This window comes from Loxodonta africana, chromosome 10 (genome assembly GCF_030014295.1).
Source record: "Loxodonta africana isolate mLoxAfr1 chromosome 10, mLoxAfr1.hap2, whole genome shotgun sequence".
NCBI lineage: Eukaryota > Metazoa > Chordata > Mammalia > Proboscidea > Elephantidae > Loxodonta > Loxodonta africana.
The window spans coordinates 77447373-77469787 of NC_087351.1; the positions used below are offsets into that span (position 1 = coordinate 77447373).

General features: G+C 38.5%; 1 protein-coding gene across 7 annotated transcripts in view; it reads left to right on the top strand.

The window, feature by feature from the left end:
* The window catches only part of FUT8 (fucosyltransferase 8), a 356993-nt gene that overhangs the window by 145218 nt on the left and 189360 nt on the right, over positions 1 to 22415 (top strand). For all 7 annotated transcript variants that reach the window (XM_023546260.2, XM_064292604.1, XM_064292606.1 and 4 more), the window contains one exon: positions 15958 to 16385. In XM_023546260.2, coding sequence (XP_023402028.1) covers positions 16183 to 16385 — 203 coding nt within the window. In that variant the 5' untranslated portion in view covers positions 15958 to 16182. The remainder of the gene's footprint in view (positions 1 to 15957; positions 16386 to 22415) is intronic.

Sequence of the window (22415 nt, forward strand, 5' to 3'; positions counted from 1 at the left end):
TTCACCTAACATTATATCATGTGTATTTCTCTTCATATTTATTGTTTTAAGCCATAATATCTCATCATTGGTCTTACTGTAATTGCGTTATACTTACTTTATTTTGGGAAGTATATATATCGATTGTCTTTAGTACCCTTTTGGGCCATGTATTAGTGAACTTAATACCTGTCATTGATGTAATATTCTACATATATGTGCTAGTAATGAGGGCAGTGGTGGTTCACTGATGGAATTCTCGCCTTCCATGTCGGAGACTCGAATTTGATTCCTGGCCAGTGAACCTCCAATGTAGCCATCACCCACCTGTCAGTGGAGGCTTATGTGTTGCTATGATTCTGAACAGACTTCAGTAGAGGTTCTAGACTAAGACAGGCTAGGAAGAAAGTCCTGGTGATCTTCTTCCGAAATCAGCCAAAGAAAAGCCCCGTGGATTACCAGTCCTGTGGTGTGTGGAATCACCACGAGGTTAGGTGACTTCATGGCAGCTGAAAACAAGAACACGCTGTAGTTAATATTAGATTTTCCAAAAGCTTTCATGCCTCTTAGAAGAGAAAAATATAAAATTGAAATGTGTGTTTTTTAAAAACAAATCAGACTAAAATTTGAGTAGCAGAAAATGTTTATTGTACATTTGAACCTTTGTTGTTTGGTAGGAAAAAAAAGGAATCTGTTTGAATCTGCACTTTTAAATATCTACTGCTCTCTAGAGAGAGTTCTCTCGAAAGATTGTCTGTATTCATTATATGTATTGTATATTTCTCAGAAATTTTACACTACATTAATCTGTTCTTCTTACCTATTAAGTGTAATATTTGAGAACTCTGCTTCTTACCAAGAGTTGGTTTGAATGCAAATCTTCAGTTTGAAATAATTTTTTGGATATGTTTCTTTTTTTTCTGAGCATCTACTTTTAGTATTTTCTGCATATAAAAATCAATTAGTAAACATATGAGAATGACTTTGAATATCCTAATTTTTTTAAGTCTTCATTTTATTTTTATTTTGTCTAGGATTTTGACTGTAGGTATTAATAAATATGTGTATACTTGGGTGATATTCGTGTGTTAACTTAGTCACTCAACAAATATAGTAAAGGGCTTGCTATGTCTTACACTGTGCTCTAAGTCTCTGATCTCCTGGTGCACACCTTTTAGGATAGGAAATAAATAAGCCATTAGGTATTGTGATAGAGAATAGTGGGGGTAGATGAGTACTTTTTTTTTTTCCAGGTAGAGTGTTGTAGCATTCTTACAGGATTTTGTATTCATTTTTTCTTGCCTTCAGGGTCCCAGTTTTGTTCTGGGACCTGTGCTTAGGGATAAATCCTGATTAGTCTAAGCCTGTAATGGTAGTTCTATCCACTTGTCAGTGATTGATTTCGGAAGGGATAAGTAACTCATTCATGGTTCATAAGATATGCACATCTTCTAGGGTGGCTTCTGTCAGCAGTTTCCTCTTCTTTAAAATAAGTCATACTGGAAGAGATGATCAGTTATTTTTTTTACATAATTATATGTGGTTGAAATTGAGGTAGCCAGCCAGCTGCTACCATGAAGATACCCAGCCTGAGGACAAAAGCTGACATACTAAAGGGATAAAGTAGAAAGATGAAAAGAGATTTCTTGACTATTTCATTGAGCCCTTGAATTAACTTTTTTTTTTAATTAAAAAATTAAAATGTTCTTATTTTTAAAGCCATTTTCAGTTGGGTTACTCCTACTTACATCCTACCGTGTCCTAATTAATACAGGCTGTTAGGGACTGTCTCTCAGAAGAGCTGGTATTTAAGTAGAGATTTGAATTATAAGAAGGAGCCAGAGTAATTCCAGTTTAGGTAGAAGGAACAGCAATTATGAGGGCCCTGTGGTGGGTAAGAATTTGTCATATTCTAGAAACTGAGTGAAGGCTGGTATACTTGGTTTCTAATGAGCAAGGGAAAGATTTATGAATTTTTATAAACTTTTTTTCAATTTACACATCAATTTTATGTATATTTCATTTGATCTTCACAATTATGTGGGGATACACTGTTATCATTCCCATTTTATAGTTAAGTAAACTGCTGCCTATGTGTAATAGCCAATGATGAATTTGACATGGTTGCTATTTCTAAATCACCATGATGCAGTGATAAAAAGCTCGACTGCTAACCAAAAGGTAGGCAGTTCGAATCCATCATCCACTCCTTAGAAACCCTATGGGGCAGTTCTACTCTGTCCTATAGGGTTGCTATGAGTTGGAATCAACTTGATGCAATGGGTTTGATTTATATGTATGTGTGTGTGTGTATGTATACACACACAACCAGAGAAATGAAAAGCTGTATAGGTCATGCATTTTATTTGAAGATATTAGTATTACCACTCTTTCTACAATATGAATTTATTTAGGGTTGAAGGTACAGGTACCAATGCCAGATTTCCAGGCCCATTGAGTAGTATATATAAATTGCATCAATAAACACAACCTGGTGTGTTTTCATGAGTAAATGTTAAGGTGAGGGAGATACTCCTGATAGGAACCCTATAAATGTGATTATGTATTTGTACTTCATAACTAAGAAGATAAATTTCTAATATTTTGGCTGGCTTTAGTGAATTAATAGTGTATTTTGTGCTTATGTATTCAGTATATCTGGCATTTTGAATTCATATGTGCTTTACCAATAAAAAATGTCAAAGTATGATAGATGACTCTAAGTAATGAATGAAAATTGAATTTTATCTTAGAAGCAATATGAAATTTTTCCTTCCTTTCCCTTCCCCTTCCCCCCTCTTTACTCCTACTCTGCCTTTCTCCCTCCCTTTATCTCTCCTTTCCTCTCTCTTTTCCTCCTTCCCTCTCTCCCAGCCTTTCTTTCTGTCTCTTTTTGCATTTCAATTTAGTTGATTTCACTGAGCAAAAGTCAATTTCAACTAGCATTAAAGGGCCATTTTAATTTGTGAAACTATTTTTAATTGCTTTTATCCTACTTCTTTCTTAGATTAAATAAACACATAATTTTATAAACTACCTTTTTTCCATATAGGGAGGCTGAATAGTAAGAAAAAATTTAATAAATTCCTTGAAAATACTTAATTTCAAAATGAATTGAGACCAAACAAGAACATATTTAAAACACATAGTCTTAAAAAAAAAAAGAATTTTTTTTTTTTCCTTAGGCACATGTTAATCTAGAATTGAATTGTTTTAGGTGTATTTTTTTTTTTTTTTTAATTTAAAAGTTTCGTGGTTTGAACCTACCCAGAGGTGCCTCAGCAGATAGGCCTGGTGATTTGTTCCTGAAAGGTCATAGCCTTGAAAACCCTATGGGATACAGTTCTACTCTGACACACATGGGGTCGCCATGAGTTGGAGTCTGCTTGATGACAGCTGGTTGATTTTTTTGAATAAAATATTTGTACTTTATAAGGTCTTTTCTCTGAAAGTTTCATTTATAATTCCCTTTATTAACCTGAGGATTATTTTGTTTCTTTTGTATCTTGTTTCCTAGTATTGTTTGTTAGTGAAGAAAATGTCTTTAAATATAATTGCCAATCCATTCAGTGGGGAAAGAATAGTCTCTTCAACAAATGGTGCTGGGACAACTGGATCTCAACATGTAAAAGTGTTTCAGTTTCTCCACATCCTGGCCAACATTTGTTATTTCCAATTTTTTTTATAATAGCCATCCTAGTGAGTGTGAAGTGGTGTCTTACTGTGGTTTTGATTTGCATTTCCTAATGACTAAAGATAGTGAGCATCTTTTCATGTGCTTTTTGGGCGTTGTGTATCTTCTCTGGAGAAACATCTTTTTAAGCCTTTTGTCCGTTTTTTCACTGCTGCTGCTTCTTGCCGTCTTGCCATCTTTGGTTTACAGCTCTCTCTCTGTCTCCTGGGTCTAAGAGGGTCTCAGTGCAGGAATCTCAGGTCCAAAGGACGCGATGTGCTCCTGGCTCTTCTTGGTGGTGGTGAAATCCTTTCTTCCTGTCTCTGGGATGGCTCATTTTAAGCCTAGCAGGATGGCAGAACTGATCAGTTCCTTCATTAAGGTCCCATGGACCTCATTGCACGGCCCCCACCCAATCACTTGGGTGGGAGTTACAATACCACGGTGAGAAAGGCCATATAAAAGTAATGCATCGCACGGCAGGGCTATTGCTTAAGTGTGGAGGTCAGAGGATACCCCTGTAAAATAAGAGCTATGATGCCTGCCTTTAGGGATGCTGTAAGAATATGGGATAAACTATGCAAAGCTCATTGCACCCAGCATAGGGAAAGTTATTATTATTTTATAGAAGAGAAAACAAATGTGATTTAGTGTGGTTAAGTTCACTCTGTTACTGCTAATTGGCAGTCAGAATTTGAACTCAGGTTTTCAGACCCTGGGACCTGTGATCTTCCCATTTCACTATGCAGTTGTGCTGTTTCCTGTGGATATTGATCACACTTGTGCAAATGAACAGACATTAAAAATAATACTTGTGAGTGAACTTAAATCCTTATTTCACATTTTCATAGAATTTTCATTGTGATATATTGACAAGTGAAGTTTTGTTATATGTTACCACATGGATGAACCTTGAAAACATTGAGTCAGACAAAAAAGAACAAATACTGTATCATCCAACTTAAAAGAAATATCTAGAACACTCAAATCCATAGAGACAAAAGAAGATTGGTGGTTATTAATGACTTGGGATGGAAGAATGAGGATTAAAAAAAAATAAAGGATTAAATCAGTACCTAGCTCAAGGGTTGTTAATTTATACTTAGCACTTGAAACAGGGCTTGGCACACACTGAGCCCTAAATATTTTTATACATACGTGCATACACACACACATATATTTATTTTTATATATGTGTATGCATGTTGTTGTTATTGTGTGTCCCTATAGTGACCCTATAGGACAGAGTAGAATTGACCTATACAGTTTCCATGGAGCAGCTGGTGGATTTGAACTGCTGAACTTTTGGTTAGCAGCCTGAGCTCTTAAACACTTCGCCACCAGGGCTCCAACTATGTGTGTGTGTGTGTGTGTGTGTATTTCCCCATTTTACAGATAAAAGAATTGAAGCTCAGTGAGGTTACCTAGCTATGATATAGCAGAACCAAGACTCCAGTCTAGGTACTGCTTATTTTAGCACCTATAATTTAATTTCTGCATTTTGCCAGCATTAAAATAAAAATTACTTTTAAGCACTTTTTGTATGCCGTTATGTTAAATGCCTTATATATGTTAAATTCATTAAAACCTCACAGCAACGCGATTAAAGCCACTGTTGTCACTCATACCACATGCTAGCTTCCAGATTCAAGAAAATACTTTGAAGGATGTAGTTTATTGTTCCAAAAACATTAAGCAAATATAGCCCAAAGAACCTCTTTAAATATTAAAAGAAAAGAATCATCTAAATACCTTAGTACATTAAGAAAAGTGTTACTACTGGTTAAATAAATTTGCAGGAAGCCTAACAATTTTCAATTCATTTAATATTCTGCAGAAGAAAGGTGCTGTATGCATTCCAAGCAGGAATGAATTAATAAATACTTGAAAGTAAAACAACCCACTCTGAGAAGAAATCGCAACACTTACTGCTATATAAATTTTAGTCAGAAATTAGCTCATGTAATATGCAGTTAGTGTTAAAATATTTTTACTAATACTTTTGCAAATAAATTGAGTAGCTGTCATGTCAGAATACTTTGTATTGTAAAACAAAATTCATTTCTGTAAATTTTTGCTTCTAATGAATTTTCTTAGCTTTGAATAATTATGATAATTCTTGTTGTAATTCTAAATAAAGTGTTACAACACTCCTGTTTATTATTTGTTATATAAATGATCATTTTTTTAAAAAAGCTGTCTGTGCTTTTGTTTGTCACAGTTGTTCTAAATTTTGCTATGAAGGCAAATTTAATATCTATTGATACAGCTTGGAATTAGCTAGGATATATTGTACGTTCAGAAGTCCCTGGATGTTGCAAATGGTTAAGCACTTGGCTACTAACAGAAAAGTTGGTGGCTTGAATCCACCCAGAGGCGCCTTGGAAGAAAGGCCTGGTGACTACTTCTGAAAAATCATGGGCACTGTAGACCCTATGAAGCACAGTTCTACTCTGAAACACATGGGGTTGCCATGAATCAGAACTAATTCAATGACAACTGGTTTGGTTTTATTATAGCTTCAGGATATGGTATGACAGCATTTTACAGTGTTGCACATGTCAAATACAGCATTGTTAACTTAGATGTTAATACTTGCAGTTTTTGTTGAGTTGCTGAATCAAATCCACCCCTTAGGCTATCAGAATGGATTCATTTTTTTTTAAATTTGTTTTTGAAACCAAGAATCCCTGAATGTCTGCATTGTTTCTACCTACATAAGATGAAAAGTAGGCCCTATATGACTGGATCATTTACCTGAAATGTTGAGTAAACTTTAATTACCTTGTTTTAGTGAATAGACGGTGTCTTTGTTATCTAGTGCTGCTATAACAGAAATATCACAAGTGGATGGCTTTAACAAACAAATTTATTTTCTCACTGTTTAGGAAGCTCTTCCTAATTCAGGGTACCAGCTCTAGGGGAAGGCTTTCTCTTTGTGCCAGCACTGGAGGAAGGTCCTTGTCATTTCTGAGCTTCTGTTCCTGGGTGATGTTAATGTGGCTTGGCATCTCTCTTCCCCATTTTGGCTTGCTAGCTTGCGTTTAATATCCTTTACGTCTCAAAAGATTGACTTGATATACCCTACACTAATTCCACCTCATTAATATAACAGAGACAGCCAATTCCCACATGGGACTGTAACCACAGCATAGAGGTTAGGATTTACAGCACATATTTTGGGGGACACAATTCAATCCATAACAGATAGGTATACCTGAGATTAAGGAACTGGATATTGAGGCAGAGTTTTGAGAAAGAGAATAAAAAGAATTCTCTTGATAGACTTAAATAAAAAATATTTATTAATACAACAGAAAAAGCCATTGTTTGGGAAGCAGTGAATTTCTGTTAACGGTGATAGGAAATTGGTCATCAATTAAGGGTAATGGTTGTACAACCGATTAATGTAGTTGATATCATTGAGTTGTATACCTGAAAAAATGTTGAATTGGCAAATGTTGTGTTATATGTATTTACAAAAAAAAAGAAAGAAAGCAGCTGTTTAGGCTTCTTCTGCACAACCAAACACCTCACAGGATTTATTTTCTTGGTTTGGAGTTTTAGGGTTACAATTTTGAGGGACATTTCAATCAATTGGCCTAATATTGTTTCTCAGTACTTCAGTTCTATCTCCTAATTTGTTGTGTAGTGACTGGAGTCTTAAAAGCTACAAAATGGCCATCCAAGGTACAGCAATTTGTCTCCATTCATCTGAAGCAACAGAAGAAGGAGAGTCAGGAATCGGAGGAAGAAATTGAATGCGGGTCTGTTTGCCTCCTATTCTGCCGTGAGGCCAGAAGAACTGAATGGTGCCTGGCTACCATTACTGAACATTTTGATTAAAGATTCATAGCAGAATCCTGATCAAAAGGGATAAAACTGTAGAATAGAGTTGTAAATTCTTAATGGAATCCAGACTTCCTAGAGCCATTGAGGCTGGATGAGCCCCTGAAACTGCTGCCTTGAGATAATCTTTAAATTTAAACTTTAAACTAAGACTATACCCTGAAGTTGTCTTTGAACCAAAAAATTTGTTGTGAGGTGCTATCGAGTCGATTCTGACTCATAGCAGCCCTGTGTGCAACAGAATAAAACACTGTCTGGTCCTGCACCATCGTCACAATCATTGCTGTGTCTGAGCCCATTGTTGCAGCCACAGTGTCAATCAGTCTTTTCCAGGGTCTTCCTCTTTTTCGTTGACCCTCTGCCTTATTAAGCATGATGTCCTTCTTCAGGGACTGATTGCTCCTGATAACATGTCCAAAGTATGTGAGACGAAGTCTTACCATCCTTGCTTCCAAGGAGCAATTTGGCTGTATTTCTTCCAAGACAGACTTGTTCTTTCTTCTGACAGTCCATAGTATATCCAATATTCTTTGCCAACACTGCAATTCAAATGCATCAGTTCTTCGATCTTCTTTATTCATTGTCCAGCTTTCATATGCATATGAGGTGATTGAAAATGTCATGTCTAGGGTCAGACACAACTTAGTCCTCAAAGTCCTCAACACTTCAAAGAGGTCTTTTGCAGCATATTGGCCCAATCCAGTGTGTTGTTTGAATTCTTGACGGCTGCTTCCTTGGGCATTGATTATGGATCCAAGTAAAATGAAATCCTTACAACGTCAAAATTTTCTCCATTTATCATGATGTTGCTTATTGGTCTAGTGAGAATTTTTGTTTTCTTTATGTTCAGGTGTAATCCATCCTGAAGGCCGTAGTCTTTAATCTTCCTCAGTAAGTGCTTTAAGTCCTCTTTGCTTTTAGTAAGCATGGTTGTGTCATCTGCATATTGCAGGTTGTTAATGCGTCTCCAATCTTGATGCTGTGTTCTTCTATATATAGTGAAGCTTCTGGGATTATTTGCTCAGCGTACAGATTGAATAAGTATGGTGAAAGGGTACAACCCTAACACACACGTTTCTTGATTTTAAACCGTGCAGTATCCCCTTGCTCTGTCGGAATGACTGCATCTTGGTCTAAGTACAGATTCCTCCTGAGCACAATTAAGTGCTCTGGAATTCCTGTTCTTCACAGTGTAATCCATAATTTGTTATGATTCACACAACTGAATGCCTTTGCATAGTCAATAAAACACAGGTAAACATCCTTTTGGTATTCTCTGTTTTCAGGCAAGATCTGTATAAAATCAGCAACGATATCCCTTATTCCACATCCTCTTCTGAATCTGGCTTGAATTTCTGGTAGTTCCCTGTCGGTGTACTGCTACAATCATTTTTGAATTACCTTCAACAAAATTTTAAAAGCCTGTGAGCAGCCATCGAGGATACTCCACTGGTCTCACCCCTTCGGGAGCAAGGAAGAATGAAGAAAACTGAAGATACAAGGGAAAGATTAGTCCAGAGGACTAATGGACTATATCTACCACAGCCTCCACCAGACTGAGTTTAGTACAAGATGGTGCCTGGGTACCACCACTGACTATTCTGACAGGGATCATAATAGAGGGTCCCGGACAGAGCTGGAGAAAAATGTAGAACAAAATTCTAACTCAAAAAGAAAGATCAGACTTGCTGACCTGACAGAGACTGGAGAAACCCTGAGAGTATGGCCCCCAGACACCCTTTCAGCTCAGTAATGAGGTCACTACTGAGGTTTACCCTTCAGCCAAAGATTGAACAGGCCTGTGGAACAAAACAAGACTGAAGGGCCACACCATCCCTGGGGCAGGGACCGGAAGGCAGGAGGGAACAGGAAGGTTGGTAATAGGGAACCCAGGGTTGAGAAGGGAGAGTGCTGACACGTTATGAGGTTAAGCATTGTTCCACAACAATGTGTATACTGTTTGATGAGAAACTAGTTTGTTCTGTAAACCGTCTTCTAAAGTACAATGAAAAACAAGATTTTACTTGCGTGTGATATTAATGATTGTCTTAGGCTGGGTTCTCTAGAGAAGCAAAACCAGTAAAACGTGTATACACACACACACACACACACACACACACAGATTTATCTCAAGAAAACGACTCAAACAGTCGTAGAGGCTGGAATGTACCAAGTCTGTGGATCATGATAGAGGCTTCTCCTGATTCGTGTAGCCACAGACACTGGTGGTGCCAAGATTGGCAGGTTGGAGACCAGGGCTCTCGTTCATAGGTTGTGAAGACTGACAGATCCCAAGATCAGCAGGCAAGATTGCAAGGCTTCTCCTGATTCATGTAGCTGCAGGGGCTGATGAACCCAAGATCGATAGGTTGGAGAGCAGGGCTCGTGCTCACAGGCTATGAAGATCGATGAATCACAAGTTTGGGAGGTAAGCTGTTAGCTCAAGTCCCAAGAACCAGAGGTCAGACGAACAGGAGCCAGCTGCAGAATCCAGAGTGACCAAAAAGCCAGAACATCTGCTTATATTCGGATACAGGCCGCATGCCCAAGGAAACTCCCTTTCAACTGATTGGGTCCTCACAGCAGATCCCATCATGGAAGTGATCACATATAAACACTGAGAATCATGGCCCAGCCAAGTTACACACCATCTTAACTATCACAGTGATATTGTTTGATAATTTCTGCATTCTGTTGGATTATCTTTCTTTGGAATGGGTACAAATACGAATCTCTTCCAGTTGGTTGGCCAGGTAGCTGTCTTTCAAATTTCTTGGCATAGATGAGTGAGCACCTCCAGCATTGCATCTGTTTGTTGAAACATCTCAGTATTACATCAATTCCTGGAGCCTGATATTTCACCAAAGCCTTCAGTGCAGCTTGGATTTCTTTCCTTAATACCATCAGGTCTTGAACATATGCTCTCTCCTGAAATGGTTGAATATCAACCATTTCTTTTTGGTACAGTGACTCTGTGTGTTCCTTGCATCTTGTTTTGATGCTTCCTGCATCACTCAATATTTTCCCCATGTTGTTGTTGTTAGGTGCCATTGAGTTGGTTCCGACTCATAGTGACCCTATGCACAACAAAACGAAACACTGCCTGGTCCTGTGCCATCCTTAAAATCATTGTTATGCTTGAGCTTGTTGCAGCCAGTGTGTCAGTCCACCTCATTGAGGGTCTTCCTCTTTTCTCCTGACCCTGTACTTTGCGAAGCATGATGTCCTTCTCCAGGGGCTGATCCCTCCTCACAACATGGTCAAAGTATGTCAGACACAGTCTCACCATCCTGCTTCTAAGGAGCATTCTGGTTGTACTTCTTCCAAGACAGATCTGTTCATTCTTTGGCAGTCCATGGTATATTCAATATTCTTCACCAACACCACGATTCAAAGGCGTCAATTCTTCTCTGGTCTTCCTTATTCATTGTCCAGCTTTCACATGCATATGATGCGATTGAAAATACCATGGCTTGGGTCAGGCACATCTTTGCTTTTCAACACTTTAAAGAGATCTTTGCAGCAGATTTACCCAAAGCAATGCGTCATTTGATTTCTTGGCTGTTGCTTCCATGGCTGTTGATTGTGGATCCAAGTAAAATGAAATCCTTGACAACTTCAGTCTTACCTTTGTTTATCATGATGTTGCTCATTGGCCCAGTTGTGAAGATTTTTGTTTTCTTTATGTTAGGGGAAACCCTGGTGGTGCAGTGGTTCAGTGCTACGGCTGCTAACCAAAGGGTCAGCAGTTCGAATCTGCCAGGTGCTCCTTGGTAACTCTATGGGGCAGTTCTACTCTGTCCCGTAGGGTCGCTATGAGTCAGAATTGACTTGACGGCACTGGGTTTGGTTTGGTTTTTGGTTTATGTTGAGGTGCAATCCATGCTGAAGGCTGTGGTGCTTGATCTTCATTAGTAAGTGCTTCAAGCCCTCTTCACTCTCAGCAAGCAAGGTTGTGTCATCTCTGTAACACAGGTTGTTAATGAGTCTTCTTCCAATCCTGATGTCCTGTTCTTCTTCATAAAGTCCAGCTTTTCGGATTATTTGCTTGGCATACAGATCAAATAGGTATGGTGAAAGGATACAACCCTGACGCACACCTTTCCTTACTTTAAACGAATAGTTTCCCCTTGTTCTGTCCGAGCAACTGCATCTTGATCTATGTAAAGTTTCCTCAAGAGCACAATTAAGTGTTCTGGAATTCCCATTCTTCACAATGTTATCCATAATTTGTTATGATCCAAACAGTCAAATGCCTTTGCATAGTCAATGAAACACAGGTAAACATCCTTCTGGTATTCTCTGCTTTCATCCAGGATCCACCTGACATCAGCAATGAGATCCCTGGTAGGCCTATAGATGTTATCCTATCACTGACAGCGTTGTACTTCAGGATAGATCTTGAAATGTTTTTTTTTTTGGACAATAAATGCAACGCCATTCCTTTTCAAGCTGTCATTCCCAGAATAGTAGACTATATGACAATGCGATTCAAAATGGCCAATACCAGTCCATTTCAGCTCACTAATGCCTAGGATATCGAAGTTTATGCGTTCCGTTTCATTTTTGACAATTTCCAATTTTCCTTGATTCATCCTTCTGATTATTAAAGGATGTTTGCAGCTATTTCTTCTCATTTTGAGTAGTGCCACATCAGCAAATGAAGGTCCTGAAAGCCTGATTCCATCCATGTCTTTAAGGTTGACTCTACTTTAAGGAGGCAGCTCTTCCCCAGTCGTCTTTTGAGTGCCTTCCAACCTGGCTCATCTTCCAGCACTATATCAGACAATGTTCTGCTGCTATTCATAAGGTTTTCACTGGCTAATGCTTTTCAGAAGGAGACTGCCAGGTCCTTCTTCCTAGTCTGTCTTAGTCTGGAAGCTCAGCTGAAACTTGTCCTCCATGGATGACACTGCTGGTATCTGAAGATTGGTGGCATAGCTTCTAGCATCACAGCAACGCGCAAGCCCCCACATTACGACAAAGTGACAGACACGTTGGCGAATCCTTCAAAATTGCAACCCAAGGCTTGAACTTTTTCTTTAGTTCTTTCAGCTTGAGAAATGCCAAGCATGTTCTTCACTTTTGGTTTTCTAACTCTGGGTCTTTGCGTTTGCCATTACAATACTTTCTCTTCTTGAGCTGCCCTTTGAAATCTTCTGTTCAGCTCTTTTACTTCATCAATTCTTCTTTCACTTTAGTTTCTCTAAGTTTGGGAGCAGGTTTCAGAATCTCTTCTGATATCATTTTGGTCTTTTCTTTCTTTCCTGTTTTTTAAAGACCCTTTGCTTTTTTCATGTACCTTGGCCTTGATGCTCATCCCACAACTTGCCTGGTGTTCAGTCATTAGTGTTCAGTGCATCAAATCTATTTTTCAGATGGTCTCTAAATTCAGGTGGGATGTACTGACAGTCATACTTTTCACCCTCATGGACTTGTTTTAATTTTCTTCAGCTTCATTTTGAACTTGCATATGAGCAATTGATTATCTGTTCCACAGTTAGCCTCTGTCATTACTCTGACTGATGATATTCAGCTTCTCCAGCATCTCTTTCTACAGATGTTGTCGATATGAATCCTGTGTTTTCCATCCAGTGGGGTCCAGATGTGTAGTTGCTATTTATGTTGGTGAGAAAAAGTATTTGCAATGAAGAAGTCGTTGGTCTTGAGCAAAATTCTGTCATGTGATCTCCAGTGTTGTTTCTGTTACCAAGGCCATATTTTCCAAATACCAATCCTTTGTTTCCAACTTTTGCATCCCAATCACCAGTAATTACCAATGCATCTTGATTCCAGTTTTGAGCAATTTCCGGCTGCAGAAGTTGGTAAAAACCTTCAATTTCCTCTTTTTGGCATTAGTGGCTGGTGCGTAAATTTGAATAATAGTTGTATTAATTGGTGTTGTAGGCCTGTGGTTATTATTTTATCACTGACAGCATTATACTTCAGGATAAATCTTGAAATGCTCTTTTTGAGAATGAACGTGATGCCATTCCTCTTCAATTTGTCATTCCTGGCATAGTAGACCATTTGATTGACTGATTCAAAATGGCCAATACCAGTCCCTTTCAGCTCACTGATACCTAAAATATCAGTCTTTATGTGTTCCATTTCATTTTTGACAACTTCCAGTTTTCCTAGATTCATACTTTGTACATTCCATGTTCTGATTATTGATGGATGTTTGCAGCTGTTGCTTGTCACTTTGAGTCGTGTCACATCAGCAAATGAAAGTCCTTTCAGCTTTATTCTATCCATGTCATTAAGGTTGACTGTACTTTGAGGAGGCTGCTCTTACCCAGTTGTACACTTTGTGCCTTCCAACATGAGGGGCTCATCTTCCGGCACTGTATCAGACAGTGTTCTGCTGCTGTTCACAAGGTTTTCGCTGGCCAATTTTTTCTTCCTAGTCTGTTTGAGTCTGGAAGCTCCACTGAAACCTGTTCACCATCGGTGACCCTGCTGGTATGTGAAATACCAGTGCCATAGCTTCCAGCATCGCAGCAACATGCAAGCCACCACAGTATGACAAACTGGCAGACGTGTGGAACCAAATAATAGCTTATCTTAATTAGTAAAGTACATCTGCTTTGAGCTTTATGTTTTCTTGAAGAATAATGTATGTGAGTTCAACTTGACAGTGGCAGTGGGAAAGGCTGGATGAGGTGTTTGGGGGCAATGACTGTAACATAATGGTGGTGGAATAACTTGAGATAAGTATAGTGAGAATGGTAGCAGAATTTGAAGAATATAACCAACGTCACTGCATTGTACATATAGAGATTGTTGAAATGGTATATTTTTGACTGTGTATATTTTAACCAAAAAAAAAAGAGAAAAAAAAATCCTCACCAAATTTTCCTATGGATTGTTGCTCTTTTATTTGGTTCTCAAACAATTCTTAGTGAGTATATATGTTTGTATTTTATGCCTTATCCCGTGTAAACCACCAACATCAAGAGAAATAATGAAGGAATAAATGAGGAGGAATTAGAGTGTTTCTAGGATACTAATTTGAAGACTTTTCCTTCTCTTTGGCTATTTAAAAACAGTTGCAATTTAAGGCTTAAAAGTAGAAAAGTAGCAACCCTCTGCTCAGATTTTTGATGCCTCTTCTCCAGCTTTTCTGTCTAGTCTTTTACAATGTTATTGTGTTCCTTCAAGTAGAACTGCCCCCATAGGGTTTTCTAGGCTGCAGTCTTTATGGGAGCAGATGACCAGGTTTTTTCTCCCGGGAAGCTGCTGGTGGGTTGGAACTGCTGACCTCTTAGTTAACAGCTTAACTATTGTACCACCAGGGCTCCTTAGTCTTTCATAATAGATTGTTTAATTAGTGGTCAGGTGCCCGTCACAGTCAACCTTGTATTCAGAAACTATTTTTGCCATTTTTCTCATCTGTTTTGTATAAGCAGCTCTCTGCCTAGAAGTATGCCTTCTTTTCTATAGTTATGAAATTATCAAATGGCTTTAAAATTATATCTTTTCCTACAAATCCCCTTTTGGGGGAGAAATTAATTTTGTTTCAAAAAGGATCTCTAAGCCTAATGACAGGGAAGTGAAAAATGAAACCCGTAAGCAAGCCAGAGAAAGCATGTGCGTTTGTAGTTAGATGTACGGTAAACTAAGGTTTAACTACTATTAGACTTTTATTGCAATTGGTTGTATTTTTAATAAATTTTAGGAAGGAATTCATAGTTGCTTAATGGCTGTGATAACCTTTGCCTAGCTAATATGCATGTCAGTTTTAGAATTTTTCCTAAAAATGACAATTTGCCTATCACCTACACAGTTAAGTGGAGTAATGGCAGCTGAGCAGTGAGGTGGAGGGAGATGGAGGGGGATGGAGTCGAACACTTTCAAGCACTACTTTACTCATATACAGAATATGTTTCTGTTTGAGATAATGAAAACAGCTCAGAATATGTAGTTGAATGTATTTTGTTTGCTTTCAGTTGATTGTTCAAAGATACAATCCTTTAATCTCTATATGTGAGCTGTTGGAAACCCTGGTGGTGTAGTGATTAAGAGCTACGGCTGCTAACCAAAAGGTTGGCAGTTCGAATCCACCAGGAACTCCTCGAAAACTCTGTGGGGCAGTTCTACTCTGTCCTATAGGGTCGCTATGAGTCGGAATCGACTCGACAGCAGTGGGTTTGGTTTTTTGGTTTTGTGTGAGCTATTGCACAATGATCTATGAAGGAAAAGTGATGGTGGAACTTAGAGGACTTTCAGGCTTAGAGCTAAAAAATCTGTTATGTGGTAGAGCCCTAATGTAATGGTTGATTTAGTATACAGACTTGAATACTTTTGCTTTTTACTTGTTATTAGCAGTTGAGTTATCTGCCAGTCTGTTGGCAAGTCAACACAAATGTGTTTCCTTTAAACTCCAAGAGTCTCAGCATATGCTCTTCTACGTATGTTAAATAATTTAAATACATTTCTTACTCTTTCCACAGCATGTAGAGCCCATGAAGCACAGAACAATAAAGCTTCCTACTCATACCACCAGGAAGAACTCTTTGAAAGATTCACCACAACAGGACTACCAGAGAGAATAATCTGTCGGAAGCATCATGTGTTGAAACCACAGAAGGCACCTTTGCACTAGTTAGAAACAGAGTTAAGATGTTTTCAATTCTTTGAGCTCCAGGAAGCCAGGGGAGTGAGTGGAAAATCTGAAAATGCGGCCATGGACTGGTTCCTGGCGTTGGATTATGCTCATTCTCTTTGCCTGGGGGACCTTGCTGTTTTATATAGGTGGTCACTTGGTACGAGATAATGACCACCCTGATCACTCTAGCCGAGAACTGTCCAAGATTCTGGCAAAGCTTGAACGCTTAAAACAGCAGAATGAAGACTTGAGGCGAATGGCTGAGTCTCTTCGGTAGGTTATAAAAAATTGGACAAGTGGTGAAATATTGTATTTAGTTTTTAGGTGTAGGGTTTATTTACCTATTGAAAAATATAGTAATTTTTATAAATTGCTAGAGCTTTGCAATAATTTAGTTATCTTAGTAGGATACTTTTCTATCAATGGTATATCTCTATATATTTAACACACAGAATTTTTCCATAGTGGTAAGTCTTATTTTGCATGTGAGTTTTAATATAGAAAAACTGCCATTTAATTTACGTACTTATATTCCATTTACAGCTACCTTCATCATTTTGACAATTTTGACACATCCAAATGCTTTATCATTTAAATTAGTGTACTTATTAAAATTAAGAAACAAATAATCATCCTTAAATAAAATAACTGAATCTGGGATCTGGAGAATTATTGTCATTGCCACTTTGAAGTCTGTAAGAAAAATGTGACATGTATCTGTTAGAAGGCATCAGTTGTGAAAAACCGAAAGTCTTGTTTGCAGGGACCAGATGAACACAGTATTGCACAGATGACATCTGTTTTTCCCCCAAAGCTATTGAATTTCAAAGTTATCTAGTTTATTAAACCAAACTGAAGCTGTGCAAGTACATTTAGTAGATGCTTTCATGAAAAGCTAAATGTATATTAACGGTTAATTCTTCTGTTGCTTATGAAGCTGTTTATTATTTATAGGCTCCAACTTTGCATTTTCTGCTAGGGTTCAGACTATTCCCTATTCATCTTTGTATTTTCATCTGGTATCTAGTGTGGCACCTAGCATATAATAGTGGAATCTGTTGCTAACTAGTTGATTCTGACTCAAAGTAACCTTACAGGACAGAGTAGAACTGCCCCATAGGGTTTCCTAGGTTGTGAATCTTTACAGAAGCAGACTGCCACATCTTTCTCCTGAAGAGTGGCTGGTGAGTTCGAACTGCTGACCTTTTGTTTATCAGCTTAGCACTTAACCACTGCTTCTTCATACAGTAGTAGAGTAGTCAAAAATATTTGTTTTTGAAGGAGTGACGTGAATGAATTAGTTGCTTACCATTTGAAAGGAAAGCTCTTTTTTTAAAAATGAATATCATTGTAAAGCAAATAGCTATCTTCTAATTACTTTCCATATGAAGGGGATCATGTATTTAGTGGTTGCTGTCTCTCAAGGTAGAGGTTGAGGCTAGAGATGAAAATTTGAATCATTATTCAAGAGGGAGGAATTGACCCTATGGGAGGTAGTGTAGATAAAAAGAGCCGAAAGATGCTTTCTTGGGAAACAAATAAGTTCAGGAGTAGACAGTGGAAACATGCAGTTGTGTAGAGAAAGCCTTCAGAATAGGTGAGGAGAGAGCCCTTTTGTGGAAGCTGAGGAACATTTTGTGAATAAAGGAGATAACTGCCAGTGTCACATACCGTTGAGGCTCTAGAGAGGTTGCCCATATTCCTTGCATGGTTCCCAGCTTCCTGCCCTACTCACTGCCCTTCACTGTTTCTTTAAAACTTAGCTCTTTCCTGTTGTCTAGTTCCATAACTTTTTTCTTCACCATAGTATTAATTATGGTCTTTTTATGTCCAATGGAAGACAATGCTAGTTGTTAAAAGAGTTTTACAAAAATGAATGAAACATCCTTCTTGTCTTTAAGTAGTGATAGTACCATTCAGCAAGGTACTAAGTGGTCAGGTTAGGAAAGTGGAACAGATAACTTCCTGAATTTACATTACCATTTTATTTCCTGCTGGGGGAAATCAGGTAGGATCACAGAGGTGGTGATCTTTCAATGGAGCCTTATTTAGTCATTCTTTATGGAAATCAATGATTGGTAATTTAAGTGTAAGTAATAGTAGCTATTAGAAACCTTGGTGGCATAGCGCTTCAGTGCTATGACTGCTAACCAAAAGGTTGGTAGTTCGAATCTACCAGGTACTCCTTGGAAACCCAATGGGGCAGTTCTTCTCTCTCCTATAGGGTGGCTATGAGTCTGAATTGACTCGAAGGCAATGGGTAAGGTAAGGTAATAGTAGCTATTGAGAACAATGGTAGTTTAGTAGTAGAATTCTTATCCATGCAGAAAACCCAGGTAAGATTAACAGTCAACGCACCTCCTGCACAGCCACCACTCACCTGTGAGTGGAGGCTTGTGTGTTGCTATGATGCTAAACAAGTTTCAGTGGAGCTTCCAGATTAAGACAGACTAGGATGAAAGGCCTGGTGATCTGCTTTTGAAAATTAGCCAGTGAAAACCCCCTAGATCACACCAGTCCAATCTACAACCAATTATGGGGTTGGTGCAGGACCAGGCAGCATTTTGTCCTCTTGTGCGTGTGGTTGCCATGAATCAGGGGCTGACTCAGTGGCAGCTAACAACAAAAATAACTGTCATGTATTGATAGTTTATAATATGCCAGGTATTGTGCCAGTGACTTTGCATGGATTATTTCATGGAGTTTACAACATCCTTATGAGATTCTTGTACGCTTTTCATACCCATTCTACAGATGAGGAATCTGAAGAGATATTAAATAATTTAATTTACCCAGGGTCACACTTTTCACTACTTTGAATCCTGGATGTATGACTCCAAACCATGAGGTCCAGTGAACTGTATTGCTTCACCGAGTAGAAACCAGAGAAGAGTCAATGAACTAAAAACCTGAACTAAAAGTCTCATGTCGAAAATCACTAAGTTAACTGCTGCACAAGTTGATTTTTGAAGTATGTTTTGATTGTAGTAAAATCTTGTTCTACATCATAGGAATTTTGCTCCTTGAAGACGACTTTGCCTCTTAACAATTTGGGTTCATAAGTTATTGTTCTCTTTTCTCCTAGTTCCAGCTACAATGCTGATACTTCAACTTGCTTACTTTTGACTGCCAGATATCTTATTTTTGTTGCATGAAGGAAAGCTTGTCTTTATTATGAGTTTTCCTTCTGCAAAATAATCTTTGGGTCTCTTAAGTCACTTTCTTTATATTATTACATGTTGAAATTAAATTCTCAACTACTACATTCAAATGTAGACACTACCTCTAAGAACTGAGGCATTTAATATATTTTGCTATAATATCATGTAAATGAAATCTTAAAAACACAGACTAAAGCAAATGAGCCCATTTTTATGTATAGGTATTATACTTTAAGGAATACAAGTAGTTATTTTCCCTAATTAGGGAAGAATATCTCCTATGCCATTTCATCAGTTTAACTGGTGGGGCCATTTGTATTTCATTCAAAGGGATTTCATTTAAAGCCCCTGGCAAGAAAGGAAGAATAGTGGAGGTACTATTAACATTGATATTTTTTCTTTTATATGTATTTGTACCTAATTTACTATGTCCTTATAAAAAAATGTATTCATAAGCCAGGCTATAAAAGATTAATTCATATGTTTGTAAAAGTAGGTCAGACTGGTAATCAATCTGTGCTCAGAACATTTTTTTTAGATAAGACATATGGATTGGAGTTGGAAAGCAACCTTTTTTTTTTTTTTAAAAAGAAGCCTGAAACTACTTTTTTTTTTTTTACATTTAGGACAACAGGGTAAAAGCTGTTAGCTAAACTCCTAGCAAAAATTTGCTAGTTTTGCTGATCATGTCTCAAATTTAGGAAAATAGTTTAAAATTCATTTTTTAAGGTCCCTGGGTGGTGCAAATGGTTTGCGCTCAGCTGTTAGCCAGAAGATTGGTGGTTCAAATCCATCCAGTGGCACCACGGAAGGAGCAGTCCTGGCGATCCACTTCTGTAAAGATTATAGCCAAGAAAACCCTATGGAGCAGTTCTACTCTAACATGTGGGGCCTTTAAAGTCACAGATCAACAACAGAAACAAAATCAACAATAAAAAGCATTTCTCTGAGGGATGCAAGTATCTGAGAACAGTGTATGGGAGGTTCCTCTGTGTGTGTGTGTGTTTGTAAATCTGACGTATTGATGCATAATGTCCATACAGTGTAATTCATCCCTTTTAGTGTATAGTTCTGTGAGTTTGGAAAAATGCTTATAGTCATGAGCTTACCACAACAATCAAATTATATGACAATTCTATCTCCCCTTAAATTCTGTTATACTCCTCTGTAGTCAAACTCTATCCCTACCTTCAGACCTTGGCACCCACTTACCTGTTTTCTGTTCCAGAATATCGTATAAATGGAATCATGCAGTATGTAGCCTTTGAGTCTTGATTTTTTTAATTTAGTGTAATGTATTTGAGATTTAACCATGTATAGGCATATCAGAGTCCCTGGGTGGTGGAGACCGTGAATGTGCTTGACTGCCAACCGAAAGGTTGGAGATTTGAGTCCACTAGAGGTGCCTTGGAAGAGAGGCCTGCTGATCTACTTCTGAAAAGCCATCCATTGAAAACCTTATGGAGCACAGTTCTACTCTGACACACATGGAATTACCATGATATACCTCGGGGTGTAACAGCTAGCTTATATGGTACCTCTATATTTAAACGTTTGAGGAACTTCCAGACTGTTATCCAAAGTTGCTGTGTTTAACATTCCCACCAGCAGTGTATGAGGGTTTTAATTTTTCCACATCCTCAATGACACTTAATATCTGACTTTTTGATTCTAGCATCATAAGCTAAACCCATTGCCGTCAAGTTGATTCCAACTCATTGTAATCCTACTGGACAGAGTAGAATTGCCCCATAATTCTACATGGCTGTAAATCTTTATGGAAGCAAACTGCCACATCTTTCTCCCCAGGAACAGCTGGTGGGTTTGAACTGCCAAGCTTTCAGTTAGCAGCCAAGCACATAACTACTGCACCACCAGGGCTCCCTAGCCATCATACCCAGTGCCGTCGAGTCGATTCCAACTCATAGCGACCCTATAGCACAGAGTAGAACTGCCCCATTGAGTTTCCAAGGAGCGCCTGGTGGATTTGAACCGCTGACCTTTTGGTTACCAGCTATAGCACTTAACCACTACGCCACCAGGGTTTCCCTAGCCAACAAGGTGGATGTGAAATGGTATCTTATTGTGGTTTTAATTTGCATTTTCCTAATGACTAATGATATACTTTTTCATGTGCCCAAATGTATTTGGCCATTTGTGTACCTTATTTGGTGAGATGTCTATTCAAATCCTTTCCCCATTTTTAACTTGGAAATTTTTTTTTTTTATAAGAGTCTTTAAGTTGTTTAGACACATACTTCTCCCCATTTTTTAGTTGGCTTTTTTTTTTTTTGGTAAGAGTTCTTTTTTCTTTGTTACTTTTTTTTTTTTTTTTACTTTTTATTGTGCTTTAAGTGAAAGTTTACAAATCAAGTCAGTCTCTCATGCAAAAACTTAAATACACCTTGCTACATACTCCCAATTACTCTCCCCTTAATGAAACAGCCCGCTCCCTACCTCCACTCTCTCTTTTCGTGTCCATTTCACCAGCTTCTAACCCCCTCCACCCTCTCGTCTCCCCTCCAGACAGGAGACGCCAACATAGTCTCAAGTGTCCACTTGATCCAAGAAGCTCATGCCTCACCAGCATCCCTCTCCAACCCATTGTCCAGTCCAATCCATGTCTGAAGAGTTGGCTTTGGGAATGGTTCCTGTTCTGGGCCAACAGAAGGTCTGGGGGCCATGACCACCAGGGTCCTTCTAGTCTCAGTCAGACCATTAAGTCTGGTCTATTTATGAGAATTTGGGGTCTCCATCCCACTGCTCTCCTGCTCCCTCGGGGGTTCTCTGTTGTGTTCCCTGTCAGGGCAGTCATCGGCAGTAGCCGGGCACCATGTAGTTCTTCTGGTCTCAGGCTGATGTAGTCTCTGGTTTCTTTGGCCCTTTCTGTCTCTTGGGCTTGTAATTACCTTGTGTCCTTGGTGTTCTTCATTCTTATTTGATCCAGGTGGGTTGAGACTCATTGTTACATCTTAGATGGCCGCTTGCTAGTGTTTAAGGCCCCAGACGCCAATTGACTTAGATGTCCCCTGAAACCATGGTCCCCAGACCCCTGCCCCTGCTATGCTGGCCTTCAAAGCATTCAGTTTATTCAGGAAACTTCTTTGCTTTTGGTTTAGTCCAGTTGTGCTGCCCTCCCCTG